At 42.8% G+C, this 25,368-nt stretch overlaps 1 protein-coding gene across 8 annotated transcripts in view; it reads left to right on the forward strand.

The window, feature by feature from the left end:
• LOC128749131 (cadherin-4-like) overlaps window positions 1–25,368 on the forward strand; it is a 247,847-nt gene that overhangs the window by 129,780 nt on the left and 92,699 nt on the right. For 7 of the 8 annotated variants that reach the window (XM_053848402.1, XM_053848404.1, XM_053848403.1 and 4 more), the window contains one exon: window positions 24,632–24,655. Coding sequence is in view for 2 of the 8 variants with exons in the window: in XM_053848399.1 (XP_053704374.1) it covers window positions 24,632–24,655 (24 nt within the window). In the remaining 6 variants the exon portion in view is untranslated. Of the gene's footprint in view, window positions 1–24,402; window positions 24,434–24,631; window positions 24,656–25,368 lie in introns of those variants that run through there. The other variant, XM_053848405.1, reaches the window with a different exon arrangement.

Consider the following 25,368-nt stretch of genomic DNA (forward strand, 5'->3'; position numbering starts at 1 on the left):
GCGGGTGATTGAGAAATCTAATTGGAAATGTAAACAGAGGCGTTGATGTGCGTAGTTACAGGGTAGATTAGACGGGACGCTTTTACCTGGTTGGGCTTTATTACAGATCTAATGGAAGATGTCGGTGCTGGCAAAAACACTGACATTGACAAGGTAATATAAAGAGCTGGCAAATGAAATAGTCAAAGGCGCTTCCCTAAACGCCGCTCATGTCCATAGAGGAACACTCTATAAACACACTTGTTTGTCATTGTGCACAGGCTGTGGAAGCGCACATGGACAGGTCGGTTTACAGGCCGCATTCAGAGCTTTTTGGTCGTGTCGTTTCGGATGTGTGCAGCTGTGTCAATGGTGGTGCCACAGAGGGGCCGCTGGAGCCTCACCTCTTTCTGGAGGTTTTAGCGGGGGCTTTATTTTGTCACCTGCCTCTGTTTCTCCTTGTAATTGGTGTCAATCGCTGCTATGGTATTATGGGATTGATGTGCAGCTGACTGGTTTCTCCCATGTAAAGTCTGGATGAAAAACTGAATGTTTAAAAAGCATTGGTGACTGAAAAGGCTGTGAAGTTCTCTGGCAATATGAAACTCCCTCGACTTCAAATTCACTCACCAAATGAGTGGACGAGATATTCAATCTGAATGGACCTGGAAGACCTTGACATGGAATGGAAACATTTATTTACGAGTAGAGCACAACATTATTCATGATTTTCCGGGCGACTGTGAAAGCATCTTTGATAAATGTTGCTGCTTATGTTTCTGAATTCTATTAAAGTCGACCGCCGTTTCGACAAAAGGATCTGTTTTCATTCAATCCAATGTCACAATATGAAATTAGATGAGATTATTCCGCCACATTCTGAAGCAAAGATCATGCAAAGATTTGTCCTTATCAACCCTGAAACAGAGTTTGTGATCGACTGCAAGCCCAGGCAAGTAACATCTTACAAACTGACCCCTGGGCACAAACAGACAGCCTCCTCCCCCTCAGTCTTTTGAAGGGTGCTATTGGCTAAGCAGGGCACGTATGTATTGATGCACAGAGTTGGCAGTCTGCAGACGAGATCCACGGAACATCCAGGGCCGTGACGAAAATCAATGGTTCCCACCGTTGCTTGCTCTAACTGATCTGAGGGCAAAGGACATATCCTGTTTATCATTTCATTATCAGCGTGATCGAACTTTTTCTTTGACAAACACTATGATAATCCAGTTTTGCTCACAGCTCCACAGTTTTCTCTTGAGACTTTTAAGAGTCATTTATTACAAATCTTCCTAAACCAGGCCAGACTGATAAAATATAACAGCTCGATTACATTTTTGTGGATTAAAGCAGAGCACGACAGCGAGAGCTTCAGAAGTTACTTGACTGCTTTAAAGCAGGGATCAAACAGTGGACTACATATTCCCTTAACATCAAGATACACAAATTTGATGTTAACTAAAGGGACTTTTTCGCTCATAACTTTGGTGTTTGTAATGAGGAGTGACTTGACGAAAATGAGATGTGATGACGTGGTTACCCAACGTTGCCAGTGACACTTGACTACACATTGAAGAGACGGGTCATATATTGGTGGGATCACATTCTGAAAACATTGGTGAGATCCTGGAGTACTGTCTGGAGCACAAATGGTTGACTTAGAAGGCCGGTTGAGGAGTAGTGTTGTGCATCTTTTGACATCAGTATCGCTGAAATCCATGCTGTTCTTGTCAGTGAGAGTGGAAAGACCACTTGGCTGCTCGCCCCACCACACAAGCCGAGAACACCTGGACATTGCACTTAAAAAACAATCAGGGGCGGAGCCAGCATTGGACAAGCTGACTGCATAAGTCCAGAGCTCCCTATTTGTACTTGGAAAAAAAAAACTAAAAGTCCAAAACAATATTAGTATGACTGAAAAAGAGAGACTCAAGGAAACAAAATTCTGAACCTGACCGATGAAACCGACATGACGGAACAAGACGTGAACAGCATGCTTCATTCTGAAAGATATTTGTCAAAAGATCCAGACTTTTAAGTCGGATTTCAAAAAGGAGTTCTCAACATTCAATGAAGATATCAAAACAGAAATGCAGACTGAACTCGAAGCCTTCAAGCGTGATATTAATGAAAAACTTGCCAAAAGTTCCAGAGAGCTAACTAGCCAAAGCGCTAGATTCTATGAAGCGGAGCAAAGAATTGCCGAATTGGAAAGGTGAACGTGGCGGTGAAAGATGCGTTGCCCCATTTTTTTAAATAGCAGAAAGCATTGGAAGAGAACTTTGCGGAACAAGAGGGACGAAATAGACGAAACAATGCATATTTTGGGGATGAAAGAAGGAGCCCAGGGAAACTTGATGCAGCATTTCATTACACATCCAACGCGCATGCCAGTTCCGAGACCGAGTGCAGAAAAACCCCCAAGGTCAGTTGTGGTGAATTTTCTACAATATAAAACTAAAAAAAAGATCCGGAAGTCAGCTTGGAAAAAGAAGAAAAAGTTACGCACGATAGTTGACCGCTTGTTTTTGATCATGACGACGCATCTGAAAAGAAAGGAGTATATCAACATCAACAAAGGCCCTGAAAGATAAGCAAATCTGCTTCCGGACACTACTAAGATCAGAATCCACTGGGAACATTCGGTTCGGTTGTTTGGGTGCTCCGGTGGCTGCTGCAGGGCTGTACAGGAGAGGAATGAAGGTGGACTTGCCGAAGAGGAACCTGGACCTGACAGAGCTAGTGGAGCGACTACAGAAAGCATCACAATGGCAATCTACAGGAGGAACGGAGCACACTGCAGAACAGGCCAAACAAAGATTTCAAAGTTTCCAGAGGAAATAATGATGGGTAGATCATTTTCTGACGTCTCTTCTTTTTTTCTGACTTATTGGGGGACTTTGTAACAGGACTAAATGAAGACTCTCATTGGAGGGGGCCCCAAGCAGAAGGGGGGTGTGATGAGTGGTAAATAGATTCAAATAGATGAGTATAATCAAGTTGGTTTCAATGAATGTGAATGGCCTTAACAACCCAATGAATTTGGTTGATGCATCATCTATTTACAAGAAATACATCTTTCACAAGAAGAACACATATATACATATAGTACGCACAGAAATAGTAGGGAGCGATGATACTTGTGAAAAATACTGTGAACTTTCAATGCACAAAACTTTTTTCAAAACTAAAATATATATATATATATATATATATATATATATATATATATATATATATATATATATATATATATATATATATATATATATATATATATATATATATCATAAATTGCATCCAAATCTGAAGGTACGCTACTCTAGGTCAGACTTCACTGTTTTAGACCATAGAATTGGCACAACAAGCATAAAGAGAAGAAAGATGATACACCTGACAAAAACTGTGAATACATTCTAGAAGGAGCAAGGATTGGTGGATATATGAAGGGAGTTACACCCATTGGAAAAGATTTCACACATTATTCTGAAGCACATGATACTCCATAATTCATTATGCACTTACTAACAGTTGGGATCTGCACAAGGTGAGAGAATGTGAAATTGGAGTAGCAGATGTCTATGACCACAGTACCATCTCATGAACAGTAAATCTAAATAACCGGTGGGAAAAAACACAATATGTTGACATTCTAAACTACAGAGACATAAAAGAACATATGAAAATGAAACGCATGAAAATGAAATAAAGATATATACAGCAGAAGAAAATAATGAAGATGTCCAACCAACTATTCTATGAGCTGCTTTGAACAATGGCAATATGACTGAGCGAATCAAACTGGAAAGAGGCACCCGCCAGGGATGTTGTTTGTCGCCTGTCCTATTTGCTTTTCTGTATGTATGTATATATATATATATATATATATATATATATATATATAGCCTCTGGCACAGGCAGTATGTCAAAAGCAGGTATTAAAAGGTTTGCCTATCAAAGGAAATGAACACAAAATTAGTTTATTTGCTGATGACATTTTTTTATACTTTACAGATCCAAAGCTTTAAAACGTTGCTGAATCTGATCAACACATTTAACCTACAGTCTTGCTATGAAATCAATATTACAAAAACACAGATATTGGCATTGAGCTACTCTCCCCCCCAAAAAAATGATCGAGAAAATTAAACTGAAATGGGATTCTAAAAACATGAAATAGCTTGGGCTGTCCTTATCCAAACAACCAAGTGACTAGGAAGACTTCTGCAGGAACATACAGTTGAGTTTGTTTTGCAAAAGAGATGTACAGCTTGAAGACACCCAATTGGACTAATTCTAGGTACTTACAAAGAGACAAAAATTCCGATAAATATCACCAATATTGAAGAATCTTAGATCTCAATATTCTACAATATAAACTTGCAAAACCAAGAAAGTGAAGACATCCTAACTACAAAAACTTTCTAGCTTTCAGTTTCTAATTGATGAAGAGCAAGCGGCTTTGCTGTCGGCCGCTAGTGTGGAGAAGTAACGTATGTTTCTATCGGCCAACCTGCCTGCCTCACTGCACGTCAGCCCTGATCTCATCTAACAACAGAAGGCAAGGCTAATTCACTCACCAATTCTGGCTGCTCCTCAATGTCTTTTCGTAGCTGTCACCTCTTAATCTGGTCATGCGTTTTAATTCAACACCTAGATCATCCTCAATTTAGTTATTGCTGTTATTTATGATGTTATTTTTTTCCATCTCGCTCTGAGTGACTTGAATAAAAGAGAAGAATGACGGTGAAACATTTTATTTCAAAGCAACAACAGATGTTGCCCGGCACTGTTTTTAACTGTGTTTTTCCTCCGACTCATAGCAAACTAAGTGGGCTGTCAGTGATTTGCTCCAGAAGCTGTTGGAGGTTGCTCTATCAATCTGCGAACAGCTTGTAGAAGTTTATTGGGCTTAAAGGCCAAAGCGCTTACTGAAGTTTGAAAAAGGAAAGATAAAACTGCAGGGCCGTGGAACTTTCAGTCACATTAAAGTATAGAAAGATGTTTGTCGAGACTTTGATTTCAACCTTGCAAATTAAGATTCTTTTTATCTCGGGAAGATGAGACTTGTTTAAAGTTGCCCAGCTCAAAGAGTCCGTGCATGTTTGAGACAGGTCGGGAGTTTGCTTGTGCGGTGCTTGCCACTGTGACTCCGCTTGCCCATGCAGTGCTCATGAAAGCGCTGCAGTGGGCTGTGAGGAAATGTTGCTCAATTAACGTCTAAGTTGTCTGTTGGCAAAGTGAGGTGTAAGGAACTGGCAGATTGGGAGCTATTTCCATTTCTACATTCGGAAAACACACACATACACTATTAATCCATTTTAATCCCTCTAAGGCGATAATCGGAATGAGACTGCTATATAAACAGCATCCTAATCCAAGTTGAAAAATGTAAATACATGCAGACCTGGTAGTCGGAGAGGTGCGGGCTCACTGTCTCAGAAGTGTCATGCTGCTGTTCGCGTGAGCGTTTAACCCCCGAGTCTTTCCCTTCAAATGCTGGGTGCATGCTAAATATGGAGTTCACACTGCTGCAGAATAATGGACAAAAAAACAGGATGTTTCATGTATGAGCCTCTTCTTTTGAGTTTTTCCATCAAGCCCATTCCACATTTCAGCTATATCATCCTCCCTATCACATTCATGCACCTTGCTGGTCGTCTTCCTCTTCACTATTTGTCTTATCTACAGCTTCTTCACGTGTGAAAACCATTTGTCTCCCTAGTTTCTCCTCCTCTTGCACGGCACTTCCCCCTGCTTGTCATCCCCGCCTCCACTCTCTTCTTCACCCCCTGACCATTCAGCGCCAAACATTTCCTGCAAAGCCACAACTGAAGTTCTACTCATAAACATAACACAAACTCAAGGAAATGAACGAACATGCAAGACTCCAACAGAAGATTCTGAACCTGACCGATGAAACCGACATGACGGAACAAGACGTGAACAGCATGCTTCATTCTGAAAGATATTTGTCAAAAGGCCCGGACTTTTAAGTCAGATTTTAAAAAGGAGTTCTCAACATTCAATGAAGATATCAAAACAGAAATGCAGACTGAACTCGAAGCCTTTAAGTGTGATATTAATGAAAAACTAGCCGAAAGTTCCAGAGAGCTAACTAGCCAAAGCGCTAGATTCTATGAAGCGGAGCAAAGAATTGCCGAATTGGAAAGGCGAACGCGTTGCCCCACTTTTTAAAATGGAAGAGAAGTTTGCGGAACAAGAGGGAACAAATAGAGGAAACAAGGCATATTTTGGGGCTGAAACGTAACATAAACAGAACACATCTTTACCTGGCTTATTTCCTCTCCCTTGTAAACACATCCACGCTTTCACATAGCAAAAACCTCTTATCACGAAGATGAATAATTAAAGTGGACCGCTATCTCCAGCTCTCTTTCCTCCAATCCTTTGCTTATTGTTTACTTTCAGAAAAAGCACTTTAATTAGAAACACCTTTTCATCAGACCACTTGCAACAATGGGATGCATGATCAGGTGCTGTGTTCCATTATCGACTCTGCAAATGCTATTAATAATTGTCTAAAATTGGCGACTGAATAATATGCTGCTCCAAATGTGGAAAATAGCCGCGGCAAGCGCTCCACGGGGTCGATCGGAAAACAATTGCTGTTTCATACATTATTAACAAAGAACATCATGCATGGTAGATTTGGACACTGGCAACGTGACACATGCTCGATTGCAAGTGATATAAAACCGGAGGATACACTGGTGCCAAACACTGCCCATCACACACTCTCCATATTTTCACATTTAAGTAGCAGCGGAACAAGACAAGCAGCGCTCCATAATGAAGTATTAAATATTTGATGCCATTGGATTTCACAGCTAATAAAAGTAGCGTGAATGCCTCCATTAGCCCTCTGTCCTGGCTGGAGAATGGTGCTTCATGGTGTAACTTACAATCTGTCCACTGACAGCAAGTGGGGCAACACATTTATCAATGATTTAAAGCCTGTATTTATAATGTTTTTTTTTTCTGCTTTTCCCCCATGTATCTGTTTCCAACACACCATGGCTTCTTTCAAACCAGGTAAGACTCGCATATTCCACCCAGCCAGCATGTGGCAGATTATTCGACATATTTATGCCGGAGATTTGAGCCGTCTTACCTGTCTTGAGTTTGGAACATTCAGCATGCTCCAGACTCAATCTCCCGTTTCACATGTGGCCCCTTGCTATTATTAATTCCTGTCCCCTCGCAGGAGGGAAAATGATTTTTGCCCAAATGTTCCCTCTTAACTTCCGACTAAAGCAAAAAAAAATATCCCATCAATGCTATCACAGCAGTGTGAGCACTGGCTGTAATGGAGATAATATTGCTCAGATATGCAGCGGGGAGGTTTTAATTTGTAGATAGCTATAAAGGCTCGTATTCCCTGCTAGGAAGTGTTTCTCCCCCTCCAATTATATTTAGATTAGAGAGCGAGAACTAGCTGCTGTAAGAGCTATTATTTGGGGAGGTATAAAGGTTAGGAATCCTCTGGAGTAACCACATTTAGTGCAGTCATTAACTGCAAATGAGGGACTTTATTTTCAATTTCAGGCTCCCACTCCTTCACACTCCCCTGTCTTGTTCAGGAACCATCAGACAGAAGGAGTCATGTACATGGCTAGATGAAACCGACTGGGCTTTCTAAACTCTTACATACTGAGTTACTCTTCTCTATTAAGTCGTTCTTCACTCGCAAATTTGCTTCTAAACTCCACTCCGCTCAAAGCCTGATAAAAGACTCTGCCGCCTTAGTTCGAGTCAAATACACGTTTATTTTACCAAGGACATGTTGTCCTTACTTGACACTTGGGTTTAATATTTAAAATGGCTATGGCTGGTGCATGACAAAGTGGGTGGGAGAATGTAAATTAGGGAAATACTTATTCAGCTGCCGCCCTGTGAAACAATGACCCCGCCAGGTTAATGACTCTCTCTTCATAGTTCTTATGTAAAAAGCATCTTTAATTGAAGAAGAAGTTTGTGTCCAGGTCCTGGAGTTTGTAGCCCAGGGTTCCTCAGTCTCTTGTAGCATGAGTTGCTCACCGCAGCACCCAGTACAGCTGTTTGTCATGCTGTTTTTGGTCCCATTTCACTGCCTTATTGCGCTAGTTGCATTGTGCATATAAAGCGAAGTGATACACTTTTCAAAAAGCTATGAAAAGTATAATTCAATTTTGCCCTCTTTCCTTTGAAAACAAAAGCTATTTCTGTTGTTTGAGTAGCTGTAAGAAGTTGAGTATCTTGGAACCCGCCGCATAAGAAGTTGAAATTAATGAGATTTTTAATGGCATTTCACCAGTTATTACTCAGCTGAACGTACACTTGCAGGGATGGAAGGTGCAAGACGGCTAATGTTTGGGATAGGAATCGCAGGAGCTCAAATATAATTAGTGGAAAAAGCCAAGACAGCAGCAGTTAATAATTTAAGATGGCAGTTTGGTCCAAATCTGGGACGTGGTGCAGAAGGTGCGCAATATACCGCCGACGGAATGAAAAAGAAATGAGCAGTCTATAAGCAGACGGGACTTGAATTAGGAGGCTAGTTCAGGGAGGAATATTGTCTGTCGATATGTGATCTGTGATGGACTGGATTTGGCCCTGGGGCCCCTGGCTGCACCCTAAAACGGAGACAAGCTGGATGTTGTAGCATTATGCTAACCATGCAGCTTGTGCGTGAGTCACATGTGATTTGAAGTGTAGCAAGACGGGCCGCACCAATAGATCATTTTGACGTGTAAACCTGGACCACTTGACTCGTGTTTCAGTCCATATTGGGAAGAATGGTTCAGGAGCATGGCCAGCATACGTCAATAGAAAGTGCAGGGGCTTCAGTACCAGTGTAGATCTCTTTAAAAACAGTCGTCAACAACAAGCATGCGAACGCCCCCTCGCTGTGAAAACACAGTTCATGAACAACAGGCATGATCCCTCAACAGGAATGTGCAAACTGTAACTGGCAGCCAAGGCAAACCTGGAGGAACAGTTCTCCTGTAAACCGCTGATGAATGGATGATGTAAATGAAAGAGGCAGAGAACAAATTGTACCTGGCCCCACAAATACTCGCGCCGAACCCCTGCATCTCCTGCTTTGTTTTTTTCACTCTCTCGGTGGACCTTTCTTTTTATGGCCACTTCACACTCACGACAGGGGGACTATTTGTTTCTCTGAGTGGATTTACTTCTCTCAGCGGGAATCTGAGGCTACGGGAAGCAGAATGACAGAATGAGAACACAGACTTCCAGGAAGTAGAGGCCAGCAAACATGATTTAAAAATCAGATATTCAGACGCTGTCTTTTCATGAATCAATACACTGTGAGCAGAATTTTTCTGGCGACATTCAGTGGTGGAGTCTGCTGTATTATCATGCATCACTTTGACTTTACTTATATTTTTAAAAAAGTACTGTATGCTTTGAAATTAAATATGAATTTATAATAATAATAATAAAGGATCTGTGGCTTAAAAGGAAAAAAGAAAAAAATTGTGTGTTTTGTGAGAAAAACTTTTTAGTGTCTGGCCTGAGAACTGTAAACGATAAATCCTGCTGTAAATGCAAATATTTATGCTGTAATTTATTACCCTTGGGACATTTAATCAGTAATGGCTCCTGTACTATTTGTGTAGGTATATGGTCAAGTCAGCACAATTTATGGTCATGGAATTTATGAAGAAAATGTGCAGCCCAGGTGCCGGGATATTGCATGCACGCACACCCTCCCTTGAACTCTGCGGCATGCTTTTTAAATACAGCGAACTGAGCCTTGGGCGCGATGAAATGAAACCCAGCGTGTGTTCCTTTCCGCGTCTTGTCTTGAAAAGTGTAGCTCCAACGCTCGGACTCATCAGAGACCGCCGGAACCTGGGCCAACGCGCGCATGAAGGCTGAGTCAGGGGCAAAACAAGTTCTGTTTAATCCCCGACATGAGTCACTGTTCTGCACACTTCAAAAGAACAGGCGACGGCGTCTCTCTGTTATGTGACTTCCTGCGTGCACACATGTGCTGCCTTGACTTAAAAAAAGAGGTGGAGATGGCTTTTAGTTTCAGCCATTTAAAAATAAAAATTCACATGCAGTCGCCCAAAAATATGAAAACTGCAGTGGATGCTTTATTGATCTGTCGCCGGGTTTATAGCAACAGGGCTGTGCTTTTTCGTGGACATTGTGGATTACAATGGAGGGGTCCAAAGGTGAGATGAATCAGTGAGGTGTAACTCATGAGCTGTAATTCTATTTCCTCACTCAATTGCCCCGAGGGGAAGAGCAGTGGCTGGCGGGGGATTCATTCCGTCTAACCGGATTTAAATCCAGTGCTTTTCAGCAGTTGATTCATCATCACCTATGAGCCCTTGATTTTATGTATCCATTCGGCTTTTAATTTGACTCCCCTTTGTGGAGATTACATTACCTACCCGTGGCAACGTGTCAGCGGGAAGGGGACAGGGGAGCTACGGAGGCATCCACGTGTGGCGTGTCGCCGCGGAATCTAGTTTGGAAACGGTGGAGTGGAGGAAAACAAGGTTTTTTTTCTTCTTTTTTTCTTTTCATGTGGACCCTGTAAAGGGACCTGTCAGGCCAGATTTGGCCCGCGGGCCTCGAGTTTGACACAGGAGGACTCATTTACTCATTGAAATGGTTGGAATATCTCAGCCTCGGTAATGAATTAGCTGACCCCTTAGACCAGTTACTTAACACCCATTAAGAGTTCGCTGAAAGACCTCGACTCCCTCCCACGTTGTTATTCTACTTCTGAGCATTCGCAGCCCTTTTCAACCTTTCTCTCCATTTAGTCCTGCTGATGCTTTGACCGCCTGTCATAATGAAGACGCCGAAAACATTGGGTTATGTTTTATAGGAGATGACCATCGTCCTCTGAAAGACTTTTGTGCTCCGCACATTAGTGGGCTGTACGGGTGTCGCCTCAGAAGATGCATTTTCAGCTGGCGGTATTAGCCTCTTCGCTGAACTTTTGTCATTGTTTCTCAAGGAGGGACCCAAGTGCTGCAAGTGCTGGTTGACAGAAGGCACGGGAGACAAGAGTAGATTAAAGAACTTAATCGATAAATGAAACAATAAATCAGACAGACAAATAACAAGAACAAAAAGCGCCAGAACCAGAACGTGGACCAGGAACTACACAGAGGGACTGGGGAAGAATCTGAAACACAAGAGAGGCGAATTAGAATTCAAGCCTGAATAACTAGGAGATCACAAAACGCGCTCGGAGTTAAGATCATGGCGCTCAATAAACGGAAAGCTCTCTGTGGTGGAAACACACACGCACACACAAGGAAATAACTACATTGAGGAGAAATGAAAAGTGAGACTGGAAAACTGCTCACATGCGGGCTGAATAGCGAAGGGAAGAAACAGAAACGGAGCGTGGAGGAACGAGGAACTTAGGAAGTGGCTGAATTGGAATTCGAGCGCGCACAGGATTTAGAAAAGTCAGGGAATGGATCGAGAGCTTGGAAGAGTTTATTGTCAGGGAGTGCGAAGCAACCATCTGGCGACAAGAGCTGGCGTTGACGGGTTCATATCCTTGGGAGGCTTAACCATCAAATGAACACCGGCTCCGACATGACAACTTTTCGGCTGCCGTCTTGGGGACGTCTTAAGTAGATAGTGGTATTTAAAAAAAAAAAAAAAAAACACGATTGATTCGGCCTCATTAATAAAGTTTGGGGCCACAAACAAGACATGACATTACAGCCTCACGCTACTCATAGTTTTACTTCCTCTTGCATGTCTGACGTGATCATGCTGAACGTGTTTGTGTCTCATTGCGGAGATAAAGCATATATTTGTTACATTTCATCGGCTGTCATTCACTTTATCGCCGTACAAAAGCTGACACAGACATTATCATAAAGTCAGGCCCCGATTCCACTCTGCAGAGACGCTGCCAGAAGCCAATACAAGAAAGAAAAAAAAACTCGCCATCAAGGCCAATACGAGCAGAGCTCCGGGGAAATGTGTACTCATGTTGTTTATGACTTTGCAAATTACAGGCCGAGCCAAGAGGAGGCTTGAAATATAATTGCATTGATTTCTCACTGATGACAATTTATGGTATTTGGCTTGATCCTGTGGGACAGCAGGGTAGGATCTGTGGCTGGAGGGCAAAGATCCAGGATCTTGTTTGTGCTGCGGCGTCCACCCTGGTCGCTTCTTTAAAGACATTATATCACGGCGGCGTGCAAACATCTGAGGCATTTGTCTTCACCATCGCCTTCTCCCGTCTCTCCCCAAACTCTCATCGGCATGCGCGCGTGACACGGAGCCGCGCTCGGACCCTTATTGCCTCATCTCCCCCTCCAGTTTTCCTGAAGGGCTTCAGCCCGGATGAAATGTCACTTTTAATGGAATTGTGAATGGAAAACAAAAGGCAAATGTTGTGCTCCGCAGCCATTCCGAGGGGGCAGAGATAATCTGCAAAATCCTAAATCATAGCCAATTTTCTTCAGGAATACCTTCAGCCTCAGGCTCTCTTTTTAAGCTTTCAATTCTGACTCAATTTGGGTGCCTGTTTAAGGTTGGGCTAACCAAAACGGGGGGAAAAAAGTGATATAACAACCCCTTTTTTCCTCAATTTCATCGTCACTCTCGACGCTGGTTCACGACACAAAATAAGAGGCAGCCAAAATCTATTTCCTATTTGTGAGCTGCCCTCATTTTGATACAGTTTGGTGCCGAATCATTCGGGTTTCTCTGCGGATTTTTAGCTACGAGGTCTTCACTCTGGCCATCACAGACACACGATGATAGTCACTTTATTTTTTTCTAGGATCAATAAATGATAAAAAAAATATATGGTTGCGCGTCCAGTAAAACACTTCTTTTAATGAAAGATTTGTAGACAGTTTCACGCTTGTTTTGTGAGGGCTGTAAACAGTAGGACGGGGCTGTACTTCGCCCAGGTACAGAGGAATGTGTGATGTTACAAATGTATGTGTGGAAGACGCATTTAAAACGGAGCATACAAGGAAATCTCTGCAGGGTGTTTTTTATCTCACAAAGCCCCGAAGCACCTATTTCTCTGACTGCAAAGACAACATGGAACACAACCGAGACTCTCGGGAGTATAAGATCAAGAATGCAGGGAGCATCACGCAACAGCTGCTGTGTCATTCTTTACAGATACAATTGAGCAGATAGGTCTTGTCACAGAGACAACGGCTTTCATCCCTCACTCATCTGAAACATGATAACAGGAGGGATCTCCCCTGTATTATCTCCCCGCTCATATCTCAACACTGCAGACTGTATCTCTGCATCTTCAGAAACACCATCCTCTAAAGAGGATATCTCAGGGGCCAACATTGCATTTAATCCGTCACCCCTACAGCTTCAGTTAAGACCTTCAGAAGCTCCGGCGGTTTGTTTGTCTGTTTTATAAATTGGTTTTCTTTGATGTTTACATAGACGGTCTCTGACCTTGTTTAAGGCAATAAATGCATGGGTTTTTATGAAGTGTGTGGCCGCTCTTGAAGCCTGCCAAGTCAGAAGAACTTAATACAACCTCTGTTTATCTATTTATTTTATTTACATTCATTTTATTAAAGCAAGTTAGTTTTCCATGTGTAACTGATATTTCAATCGCTTAGAAAACCCAGGTGATTTTTAGGATTGCGCCCATTTCAACACCTATTTTTCTCTGTTTCCTTCCAACGCTCCTGGATGTCTTTCCCTCAACCTTGGTCTCGCCACATCTTCCATCATTCTTGAGATCCAAAACAACAATTAGGCGTCACTCCAAGTGGCACTTGCTAGTGTTTGTCCTGGCCTTTCGATGTATGCTCCATTAACTCAATTTTAGCCCTTAGCTTTGGTGGGATTGGTGTCACGGCCCAAATCCCCTTCAGCGCGCGCACGCACACCCCGCCTCTCCCTGTATCCTCAAGGCCACTTCTGCTCCTTGATGCCGTCAGCTGTACTCTGAATCTGCAGCACTGGAAACTAGCCCAATAGTCCTGCGCGCCGGGACGGAAACAAACGCAAGGTGACTGCATCTAGAACACTTCTCTTGAGATGGGAGCACAGAACCAGCTGAGCTGGTCCTACACAAACACCTCCGATTTTGGTCCTTCAACCTTTTATAAAGTCCCCATGGACCAGTAGTTTATGTGATATTGAACCATTATTGAGTCGGATTGTTGGCAGACGGCGCCCAGCAGGTGGCCTCCAGGAATAATCGATTTATCAGCTGCATTAATCGACAAGGACCTCTGCGATCAAGACAGCATGTCCTCAGGTAATCCAATTGGAGTGCCTGGATAGTTTGTGTCTTACATGCAAAAGGAAGGAGCAGTATTCGAAGTAATAATGCAGGGAAAGCTCCTCGCCATCTCCCCTCCCTGCGCTCCTTATTGTGTAGGTGAAGATGAGTTATAGTGGTCGCAGTCAAGCTGGGGCTGATAGATGAAGGTGAACTTGCCATTGGCCTACTGGAGGCTTTAGAGGACACGGAGGCTGCCATCCATCCTGCGAGCCACCTACACAAGCCTAACCCTCCACTGGAAACTCTGCCGGTTCTGCGTGTTCTGGGCCCCAGTGCAATTGTTTGTACAACCTGTAACTGTGGATTGGACTGTCGCACCGGGAATTATTCCGAAGCTTCATGGTCTTTTCAAATATTTTATTACTTGTTTCATCAAAACAGAGAAAAAGGTTTTTGTAGGTGAGACCTTCGCATTGGAAGTTGTTTAAATGCTGAGCGACAGCAAAAGACCAGTGGGCTGGAATCTGGCAACACATATTGAGACTACACTTCTCCAAGACATTTGCTTATACACTGTGCCATTTCTAGGTTATGAAAATGCTCATCACAATTTCTACGATTAACCTGATCTATCCAAGATAACACGCAACAAACTGCTCCACTATGGGGCTGCAGCATGTTTGGGGTGACACAGTCCCTGTGTTTCAAGCAAGTTGAACATGTTGCCTGTAAGTTATGCAGTCAGCCAATCCGAGCTTTAACAGTCGAAGTATGTTCTTGCTACTGCAATCCACCATGTTGACTTTCCCCAAAGTTTAGACCCCCCCCTTAAAGATTGACCTACTTTTTAAACATGATTTAAGAGGTGGAAACAAATACCTTCAGACAGATTACGAGGTGCAGACTGTTCGTGACAGCTTTAGCACCCCAGAAGCAGAACACAACAGCACTTTGATTCCCTCTAAAAAATGTATAAAAAATAGGAACTTCTCATTTTTCGAGGGGCTCTGAGTCTGTTATATGAAGTTTCAGCACCCCTAAATTCAGTGTCTGTCACGTCCACTCACACTCAAACCTCCTGAACTTGGTCCCAACTTCTCTCTGGTGTAGTCGCTCACTGTGTGCCAGTTTTCGTGAGGGTTCGGCTCTTGAATACTTAAACACACGCGCTCTTAAGAAGTGTGCACTGCCGCTGACAAAACTGGATCCACCACCAGTTCAATCCCAAGGCATTCCAGCAATAATGTAACAGTTTATCTCGTCACGGTTTAGCGGCTGCCCCTTTGCTGGAATTATCAGTATCCCACTTCGGTGCCACACCTGCTGCTCTGCCGGCTACAGAGATAGGATGGCGAGCGGTGCCGATGGCAGAAAATCCAGTTCCACTTCCCTATCCTGTGCACCGAGGTGTGGCTCTCTCCGGTGTGTGTGCGCGACTGAGGCGAATTACATGCACCCTAAGTCCTTCACCACTTCAAAAGGCACAGAGAAGAGGTCGCCTTTGCATTAACACCCAAAGCACACAATGCACCGCCGCCGTCTTAATTGGAACTTTGCATTAGCCTGGCAGCATGTTTTACAGTCTGCATATCGCCAAAGTGACTAAAATGTATGTAGATGCGTCGATGCTGTGAGGTCATTCCGGAGCAAGTGAGTAGAACACCAGATTCTTGAGAAAACGGATGCATCTGCAGGTTTGTTATGACCCATATACAGCAGTGTGTGTGTCAAACTTGAGGCCTCGGGGCCAAAGCCAAACACTTGATAACCAACAAGGCACGTCTCTCCTGTTCTGACTCTGAAATATAATTTCTGCACTGTACACAATAAATGATTGAAACTTTGGCCCTTGTGTGACTCAGCTTGACTCCTCTGCTGTATAGAAATGCGAAGTATGTTGTACCACAGCACCGCTCTTTATCAAACTTTAAAATCACCAGCAGAAATATTTACATGGGAACTGCCTTCACACAAGGGGAGACGGAAAGGCAGTGGGAGAGTGTCTCTATCTCTGCCGTCAGCAGAGTTGATCCGTGTGTCATCATGACTGCTATGTTCGTTTAGAATCCATCACTGCGGGGGAAACGTTCCGTCACAGTCACTATGGCAACAGAATCAGGAAGTACACACACACACAGCGCTGCGCGACGAAGACGCTTGCATAAATTGAAATTTCATCCACGTGAAGTGGAGATGGCGAGATATGCTTGGTTGGACACACAGCGCTCTGCTCGGCTGAAATGATGAACTGGTCTGTCCGTCGGAGTCTTCACCATTTCCTTTCCTTGAGCACACATGTTGCAGTTCTAAGAGTGTTTATAATTTGTATGAGCCAGCGCGGTGGAGATGAAAGCATCCTTGGATGTCATAAAATATTAAGGTGCTCGTACTTATCTGGCTCCACCATCTCTCTCTGTTCCAGCAAAATTGTCTCCCCCCTGGGATGGTCCTAATCCAACACATCCGAGCTTCGCCGGGATATATTTTCAGTGATGTTGACTGCCGCAATGTGTCAATACATGGCATTATAATCCCAAATATATAACCAATATTAAATAAAGAAACGGCATAAACATATTTTTATTTCTGTCACAATTGTCTCAGCAAAGCTGCTTTGATCGCTGGTCCTATGGAATGGTTGTTTGCGGTGTTTGTTTTCTGAGTTATGTCTGTGGGAGTTCGATATGTCTTGGTCTATTTTGAAGTAGACATGAGGAGTGCCGTCAATATTATCGACGATGATCTCATTTTGCTTTCCTACCTTTCGAAACGTTGCTCAGTGAGCAGAATCATTGCACACAGAAAGCACTGGCAACTGTTTTTAAAGTCTACACACATATTTGACTCAAGATTCTGACCTTCTTGCCATTGTTGCCAAGCATCTGAAACTCTAAAAATGTGATGTGAAATATCTCGCGAAAACGTGAACAGCACTGAGTCCATGAATCAATTCCCAGCATTTTCATTCCTTTGTGGCTTCATTTTTCTTCAAAGAACATGCATTGTACACAAGAGTGCTTGAAAATCATGTGTCAAACTCAAGGTCTGGGGGCCAAATCCTGCCTGTCAACTTGCTTTATATGGCCCGTAAGAGCTTAAAAAAAGTTGTCTTCAACAAGATCGCCTCAGATGCTTGTTGATATCTTGTCCTATGAAGAAAGCAGTGATTATAAACACTGACAACTGCGTGATTTGGTGACACCCCCTAGTCTAATCCATGATGGTCACCCCACAATTGAATTTATGGTCACCCCTACTCCAAATCTGCACGATGTCAGCCTTTCATTTTTGCTGGTTTTCACCCATTCCTTTGTGACTGAGGTTTTGTAGATGCTGTTTTCCAATAAGACTCTAACTTTTGAGCTGTTTGAGCGAAGATGGTTTGCCGTCAGGTTGTCCACTTGTCCCTAAGCCAGCAGCCCATGTTCCATCATTACGCCAAGCATTCTTGTAAAGGATGTGGCTTTAAGTTACTTCTGCCTCAACTGCTTTAAATTCTCCACCTCACTGCTCTTCCCACTTCTTTAATCTGTCAGAGGAACGTGGAGGCTGATATGAAGGTGTAATTAAGCTTCTGAAATAAACTATTTCTCCGCGCTCTGACAGCCAACTGTCATTGGGACAATTGTTTTAATTCTATCTTGTCATCGCGTCCCTCAAACCATGTCCTGTTTGCGCCTGCCATCTTCCCGCCGATGGGACGTTGACTGATCCGCTTCTAAGGTATGTCCTATAATTTGGATCCCCTTAAATGTGAGTTGGAATTTTAGTGATGGCGTAGTTTTTTGGGGTTTGTTTCTTGTCATTTTTCACTCAGAGGGAACTAAGCAGCGTGATGGATGAGAGAAGAGGAGCTTCCACTGGTTTAATGGCAGGTCCTAGACAGCCTGAGGAGATGGTTTTTAATCATGTTTGCCTCCTCATTACCCTTCCGTCTGGTGCCTTTGTGCTGCGCTGGGACGTCAGTGGCGGCCAACTTTCCCTCAACAGCGTCTAACACAAACACAGTGAATGCCCCTGGTAACACCATTGAAGATGACATCGCTTAAATGTGCCACTTTCATTGTTTCCAAATGTGCTCCAGTTATTACTCCGTGTCGTGTGACTTTTGCATCTTAAGAATGATGGAGGTCATTGAAGCAACACAACTGCTGTGTTTGGAAACCAAGCGCAGTGACCTTGACAACAGCGTGTTGGGTCCAGACAGCTGCTTCTTATCTCCAAGGAGACCTGCTGGACGTCTGACAGCGATGCCTATCATTCTTGTAACGGCGACCTCATCCTCCTTCACTAAATTGTGAGCCCATCCCGCTTCTCCATCTCGAGGACTGTTCTAGAATCGAATAGGTGTTGCGGTATAATCATGACCCCTTTAACCGTCGCTGGCATCCGGCACTTCCTTCCTGTCACCTCTGATCAAGCATCCAGAGACGTTTTCAGTTTGTATAATTCATGTCCAGTGAGTGCCAATATCAACCCATCAGATAACATTACGGTCCAACCCGAACTCCCCCCGGTTCCTCAGCATGCGCGGCTGCTTTCTTTAGGCTGGTCTCTGTTTTGTGAAAATGCGGCTGCTTACAGCTGTGAGCAATGAGAGTGGGTCTAATTGCATTTCAAAGGACCTTGTTAATGACAATGTTTCTACAGCTTTCTGCAATTACTGAGCCAACTGTCCACATTTGAGTTGACTCAACTGTCATTTGCTTAAAAGCGGGAGCTGCACTTCTGGATACGCCGGCACAGTCTAACGCGCATGTGAGAACAGTTTAATGTGGCGACTAAAATTACCCGCTGCGCCAAGTTTTCATAGTTGGAAAGAAATGAAATGTGGCTATTTTTTTTTAAGTAGCTGAACAACAGTCAATACTGAAATTGTTGCCATTTAACAGGAGTTTGCATCATTTGTTGTCTCAGCGATTCTGCTTGCATAAGTCATCGAAAAAATCCTGAAACAAACACGGCGTCTGAGCCGCATTATTCGGAGAATTCTCGATGCTAATGCATGCAAATGTAGCCATTTAGTCACAAGACAACTGTGGTAATTGAGGGTTTCATCGAGCGTGATGCAAGAGACAGGCAAACAAACATGTAAAGCTGCACCTGACACTTCAGTTCAGTTCCTGTTCAGTTCAGCTCCAGTTCCTGTTCTGCTTCTTCAACAGTATTTTCATGAACCCCAGCTAAAGTTTATTTTAAACCCCAAAATAATCCTAAAACTTAAGGAAATAAAGTGAGAAACAAAGGTCTGGAATGACTATATTAACATAATTATTATATAGAGTTTGAATGCATTATTATTTTCATGAAAATGACTACTATTTGTGATGTCATCTGGAATAAAAAGGTCTCATTTGAAGGCAGCCAGCATCATATAAATGTTAGGGAAGTGATTTCAACTGGAAAGACACCATAATAAAAAAAAAATCCCTGACAAAATAATTGTGATAAGAGGCATGAGTTCAAGTGGTGGAACAAGCCGGTGGGTCTAACCCTTGTTGTTGCCATATACTCTTCTTAAAATAGTTTTTCTACCACTTGTAACCTGCTATATAACCCATAGTGTACTGCAACAATTCAAGCAGGTAGGGGAAATGAAAATTGAACAGTATTATATTTAATAAAGTATATTAAATGGTGTATTACACAATATATGAAATGGATTTCCCCAATTTGAGGGCCTTGAGTGAACCATTGAAACATGACAGTACCTTGGATGGTTTGGCCAAGCCAGGGCAGTACAGTTCCGATAATAAACACTTTGACTTCTCCAAACACCTTAAAGGTTTTACCTTTAACATGAAGCACTTTCACATGTTGGCGATGTTGTTGATACAAGAAAAAAAATGGCAAGGTTAGAGGAGTAAAAGCAGCATCCAGGAATTTGGAAAATGTGTCTGTGGATGGATGAAGGGTAACGCTCAGCCGACTTTTCATCCAGCGTCTGATTTGTGCGCGGCAGTGGTGACTGATGAATAGCCACTTCAACCGAAGGTCATATGTGAAACTGCCATGTGACACTTCAAACGTCCCCAAGAAATGGATAAATAGGACTCCGACTGAGGCGTTCACTCAGCAGGATAGGATTTATCTATTTATTTATATGCGTCCATTGGATGGCCATAATCTCAGTGCAAGTGTAGTTGGCTCCTTAATGTGTGTCCGTGTTCTCGCAGATCTCCATTCATAGAAAGCCGGTTTAAAAGCAACACATTAACAGCATTATTTTGGGAGACAAACCCATTATCCTATGAACTTGAATGCCATCAGCAAGAATCCTGGTGAGTGTTCCGGAAGTCTGGTGCCGACTATTTGTCTCACCCTGCTGGAACCAGAGCCGAAGGTTCAGATGGGGTTGTTTTCCCCAGGCAGAGCAGGACACATTCGGCCAGATGACCCTTTTGCCCAGCCTCTAATATCTGATCAAGAACCATCTGCCAGAGTTTGCACACCCCTCAGTGGTTCTCCTCACACTGACCTCTCCAAGGAGAACCCGATGGTACAGAAGGCCGTTCTGCGATCAGCGTTTGTGTCGCAACCGCATTACGGCAACCGATTATTTTTGCGATATTAATTTAAAAGGCGTCTGGTTCTGCTCAGCTTGGATCCAGTTCCTTTAGAGTGGCTGTCAATTGAGGTCCTAAAAATACTTGAGAAAAGGCTTGGGAGATTATTGGTGTTGATCCAACAGCAAGGTACGTTTCATAGGATTTATGTGAAGCAGTTGCCATGACAATGTGTTGCAGATACAAGCTTGCTTTACTCTGGTTTTTATGACACGATCTGTGGCACATTTGGGAGTAGAACTGGAAAACAACTGTTTGCCTGACCGCAACAGAAAAGTTAAGGGCAAAATAAGCAAAGGGCGAAGCGTGAGCAGAATATCCATAAGGTGGTTCAAGTTTTTGGTGCCTCTGCAAATAGTTTGTGCTCCTACTGTGTCACTGCACCATTCTCCAGGCCTTGATAACAGTTGGTTAATGGGTAATGTGCCACACAAGAGTGATGCTGCACTTACCGTTTTCATTTTGTTGCTGTAGTGCAGTAATTAATCCAGCTGAACCCTTTGTGCCGGCAAAATAAATGCTTTCCATTTTCATTAATAGACAACTCATTAGTACGTAATGAGCAAGAAGGCAGTACTCCCTGTGCAGTAGGTAGCAGAAGAGCAAGCGCTGCTCTCAACGAATTAAAACATACCATTGTGTTTTGTCTTCCGTTCTTCATCTCTGAGAAGCGCATCTTTGTTTCGGCTCTTCCGCCTGCTGTGTACAAACGTCGGTTGTGATGGCAACTGGTTTGTGTAGGTTTTTGGTCGGCTCAAATGATGTCACCGTGCCGGAGGTACTTTCAAGAAAGCGCTCCCACATCTAGTCCCATCCTGCAGTGCAGCAGTTCAAGTGTTTCTAGCTATATGTTTGTATTGACGTCCTGCTCAAAGGGAGTTCCAGAGACAGATTTCTCTGCTGAGAAGGAACTCCACATGCCCTTGTAGGAGTTAATTTTGGGTGTGAAGGGATTATGGTTCAAAAGCAGACGGCACCAAAGGGGTTACCAAGTCATGCAAAGGATTGCATTGAAGTCCAAAATCTCCTCGAGGCTAAATAAATTGCACACAACAACACACAACTTAAAACTCTTCCTGCAGGAAGGAGCTCTTTGAAGCCGATCGATTTGAAAGATCGGAGGATAAAAGGAACCTTTACAAGTCGAGATCTGCGCCTTAGTTGAGGAATTTACCAACGGCGCTCTCACTGCATCACACACAACGCTTTGAAAGTTGAGTGACACAATAATAAGCGCAAAATATGACAAACAGAATATGCTTTTTTCAACCACTGCCGACTATAAGCTCATCAAGGCGTCTTTTTTTTTTTTGTTTTTTTTTTTCATTTAAAGTCCTCTTCAATTGTCGTTTGATGATAAGCTCGCACTCACTTCATGATGGGACTTTTATTGAACCCAATATCTGCCTGTAATTAAAAGCTGAGCTGAGCAGGTTGGCGGCGAGGTCTCGACTTCACAGGTCAGGTTTCTAATAGCTGCCTATTTTCATCAGCGCAGATAGTCCGGCTCAACAGGTGATATTGAAGGGTGAATGGGGATCATCCCCAGGTGAGTCCGGATCAAACATGCTGTGGAAATAAAGGCTCGTCTCTCTGATATAAACCCACACGTTTAAAAAGGAAAAAGCAGTGCTTGACATGAAAGAGGAAATTTCCGAACAAGATGCTTTGTTTTCTGACGCAAACGTCCGACAGATGGCTCACAATGTGCCAAACAGCGAAAAGAGTGCTGACGGAATACATGCTGACAGACACTTATTGTACATTTTCTTTCTCGCAACGCAGCAGTTTTGTTAGTCTGACAACAACCCTGGATTTGTTATCTTGTGCATGAAAGTTCATCTTGATGCCTCCCTCTCTCAAAGACAGACGCGTGCAGGTTATCTAATATCGGATACAAGCAGTTGTTTGTGGTTCATTTTAAAGTGCTTTTTATGCTTACCAAGGCATTGTGAAGCTAATGAGCTGTCTCCACTGACCGCTGCTGTCTGGCTTCCTTGTGCTCGATTTTGACTAAAAAAGTTTGAGTCTCAAATGCTAAAAAAAAGTTAGTTAATGTAAATAAAATAAAGAAGATCATAGTGTAAGTGAGTTCTTTGCATTTCTAACTTATGTTAACATTCATTGAATGAGCCTCCTGGTTCTTTGATAACAAGACATGTCAATATTTCCGTCATATCGACCAGCAAGGGAGATACTCAAAGCCTTGCACGTGGCCATGTCGCTCCCATATTTCCTGCAACTTATGCTACAAATCCACATAAGCCACCCATCATCGACGTTCCCTCCCCGAGCTGCTTAACTGCAAACTCGCACCACTTAGCCCTCCTTTTCAAATGCTGCCACTCACTTGTAGTCATGAAAACTGTTTAGTGTCCTTAGTTGAACATCAATATCAAGCATTTCCTAGTAGAGATGTAGTTTATGAAGTTATGGAGCCCCACTTTCATTGTGTTGCAGAAGCGAGTGTTTCAACTTTGTACATTACAGGCCAAAAGTTTGGACACACCTTCTGATGTTTATGTTTTTTCGTTATCTTTACTACTTTCCGCATTGATACCTACTGAAGACATCAGATATATGACACAGGATGTATGGAATTATGTTGCAAAGAAAAAAATGTTGAATAACTCCAAATATGTTTCATATTTTAGATGATAGCAGGAGGCTTCAGTTATTTTATTTTATTTTATTTTAATCACCTGTTGGAAAACCTTATCAGGTGACTACATCATGAAGCTCATAAGTAAAGGAAAAGGTGGATGTTTAGAATCTAAAATATAAAACTTGTCTTGAGTAATGACACACTTCTATGTTTACTACATAATTCCATGTGTTCCTTCATAGTTTTTTCTGCCACAATGTAACTAGTTGTGCAATTGAATACGAAGTGTGTCTAAACTTTTGCCTCCACTGTACTGTACAATATATATATATATATATATATACATATATATATATATATATATATATATATAGGGTGGCTATCTTCTTTATCTTCCACTAAACAAATACATCCTTTTTCCGTTCAGCGTTCATACACTAAGAAGCAGCTCTGCATTTATTCACCTAAGAGTCAAGAGACTTTTGGTCCACTCAGAAATGGACCAAGGATTTTCTCTCTGTGATAAGGTTGAGAGCACAGGGTCTTGGAAGTGCTTCACTAACTCATTATTTAAAGCCTCTCAGATTAGACCGGACTCGCAAAAGCCTCCGACGAGTTGCATAGCAGACAATCGGACTGTAACTACGCCCTCAATATTTCCTAAAATCCACTCTTAACACCTCGCATAACAAAGTGTGTAAAGCCCTAAATGCTCTGTCCAGTGCGCGCTGTCGTGATTTGATAAACACCGACGGCATATTCACGCTGACAATTAGGCAAAGCTTAGGATTAAGGCTTTCGCAGGCCAGTGTGCCACAAATCCACCCGGATTCAATCATTACTCTTCAGTGTCGCCGCGGTTTGGGCTTTTTGGGCTCATAGCCAGCTGAACAATGCGGTCCAGGCTTTGGACTGCAAACTATAAAGCTGTCAAAAAGTGTTTGAATTTATTAAAGGTAGTGAGGGGACTCAGTGAGGAGGCCACAACAACAATCTGAGGGAGCTCCAGACACTTCTCTAAACACAGTGGGGATGTTTGAGGTACATTCACTTTATTTCCCTTTGTCTAATATTTGGTGTCAGGATATATCTAATTTATGATCTACGCAGTTCCTTTGATCATCAAACATGCATGTGTTGTGCACAAATTCCCATGAAGCCTCTTGTATATTTTACCCAGAACAAAACGTGTTGCTGTTGAATCCATTTCCCTGACTTTCTTCTCTCTTTCATCTCCAGACACCGCCGTGTCATCACAGAAAGGTAAGAGAAGGCTTTATTACCTGGGCGCCTTTGTAATTTTACAAGAAAATCTTTGATGGTGATTATTTGATCCTGTCTTTTGTTTCGCTTCCAAAAAGAAGTTTGATTGCGGTGTCAATCACATCCACCCACCGACACTCAAGCGGAATTATGCAGCAAACAAGCTATTGTGGAGATCACAGTCTACATTTGTGTGTGTTCTCATGTTGTCTTCCCTGACTACCCTGCACTTTCCTCAGTTTTGAAATATGAGGTGAGGAAAGGTGAGCGTCTGTCTTCGCCGCGTTTATTTAGATTTTGGAAAATAGACTTGCGCTTCGCTAAAAAAGACGTTTTTGTCAACGGTTACTTAGATGATGGGTTTTGTGGTGTCTTTGCTGCGGTCTTCGATGTGGTTTGGTGGAAAGTCCAAATGCTCTGCAGCTCTCTTCCTGGATATAATGAAAGTCAGAGGTTCCCTCCCTTCTTTTATGATCAAAGTTGCTTAAATCAAAGCTGAACCCAATTGTAAGAAAGAATCTCGCAGGGATTCGAGTGAACGTGTGTCCTTGCCGTGTGTAGTTTTAGTGTTCCCCCGTGCTTGTGTGGCGTTCATATGTTGCATGAACATGAGTTCTGATTTCTCAAGGTTGTTAAGTTCTCATTGAAAATAGTGGTGTGAAGCCACTATTTGACTTCGGCTTCCCACCTGGATTTCAGCACCAGGGACAGCG

This window comes from Synchiropus splendidus, chromosome 18 (genome assembly GCF_027744825.2).
Source record: "Synchiropus splendidus isolate RoL2022-P1 chromosome 18, RoL_Sspl_1.0, whole genome shotgun sequence".
Lineage (NCBI taxonomy): Eukaryota > Metazoa > Chordata > Actinopteri > Syngnathiformes > Callionymidae > Synchiropus > Synchiropus splendidus.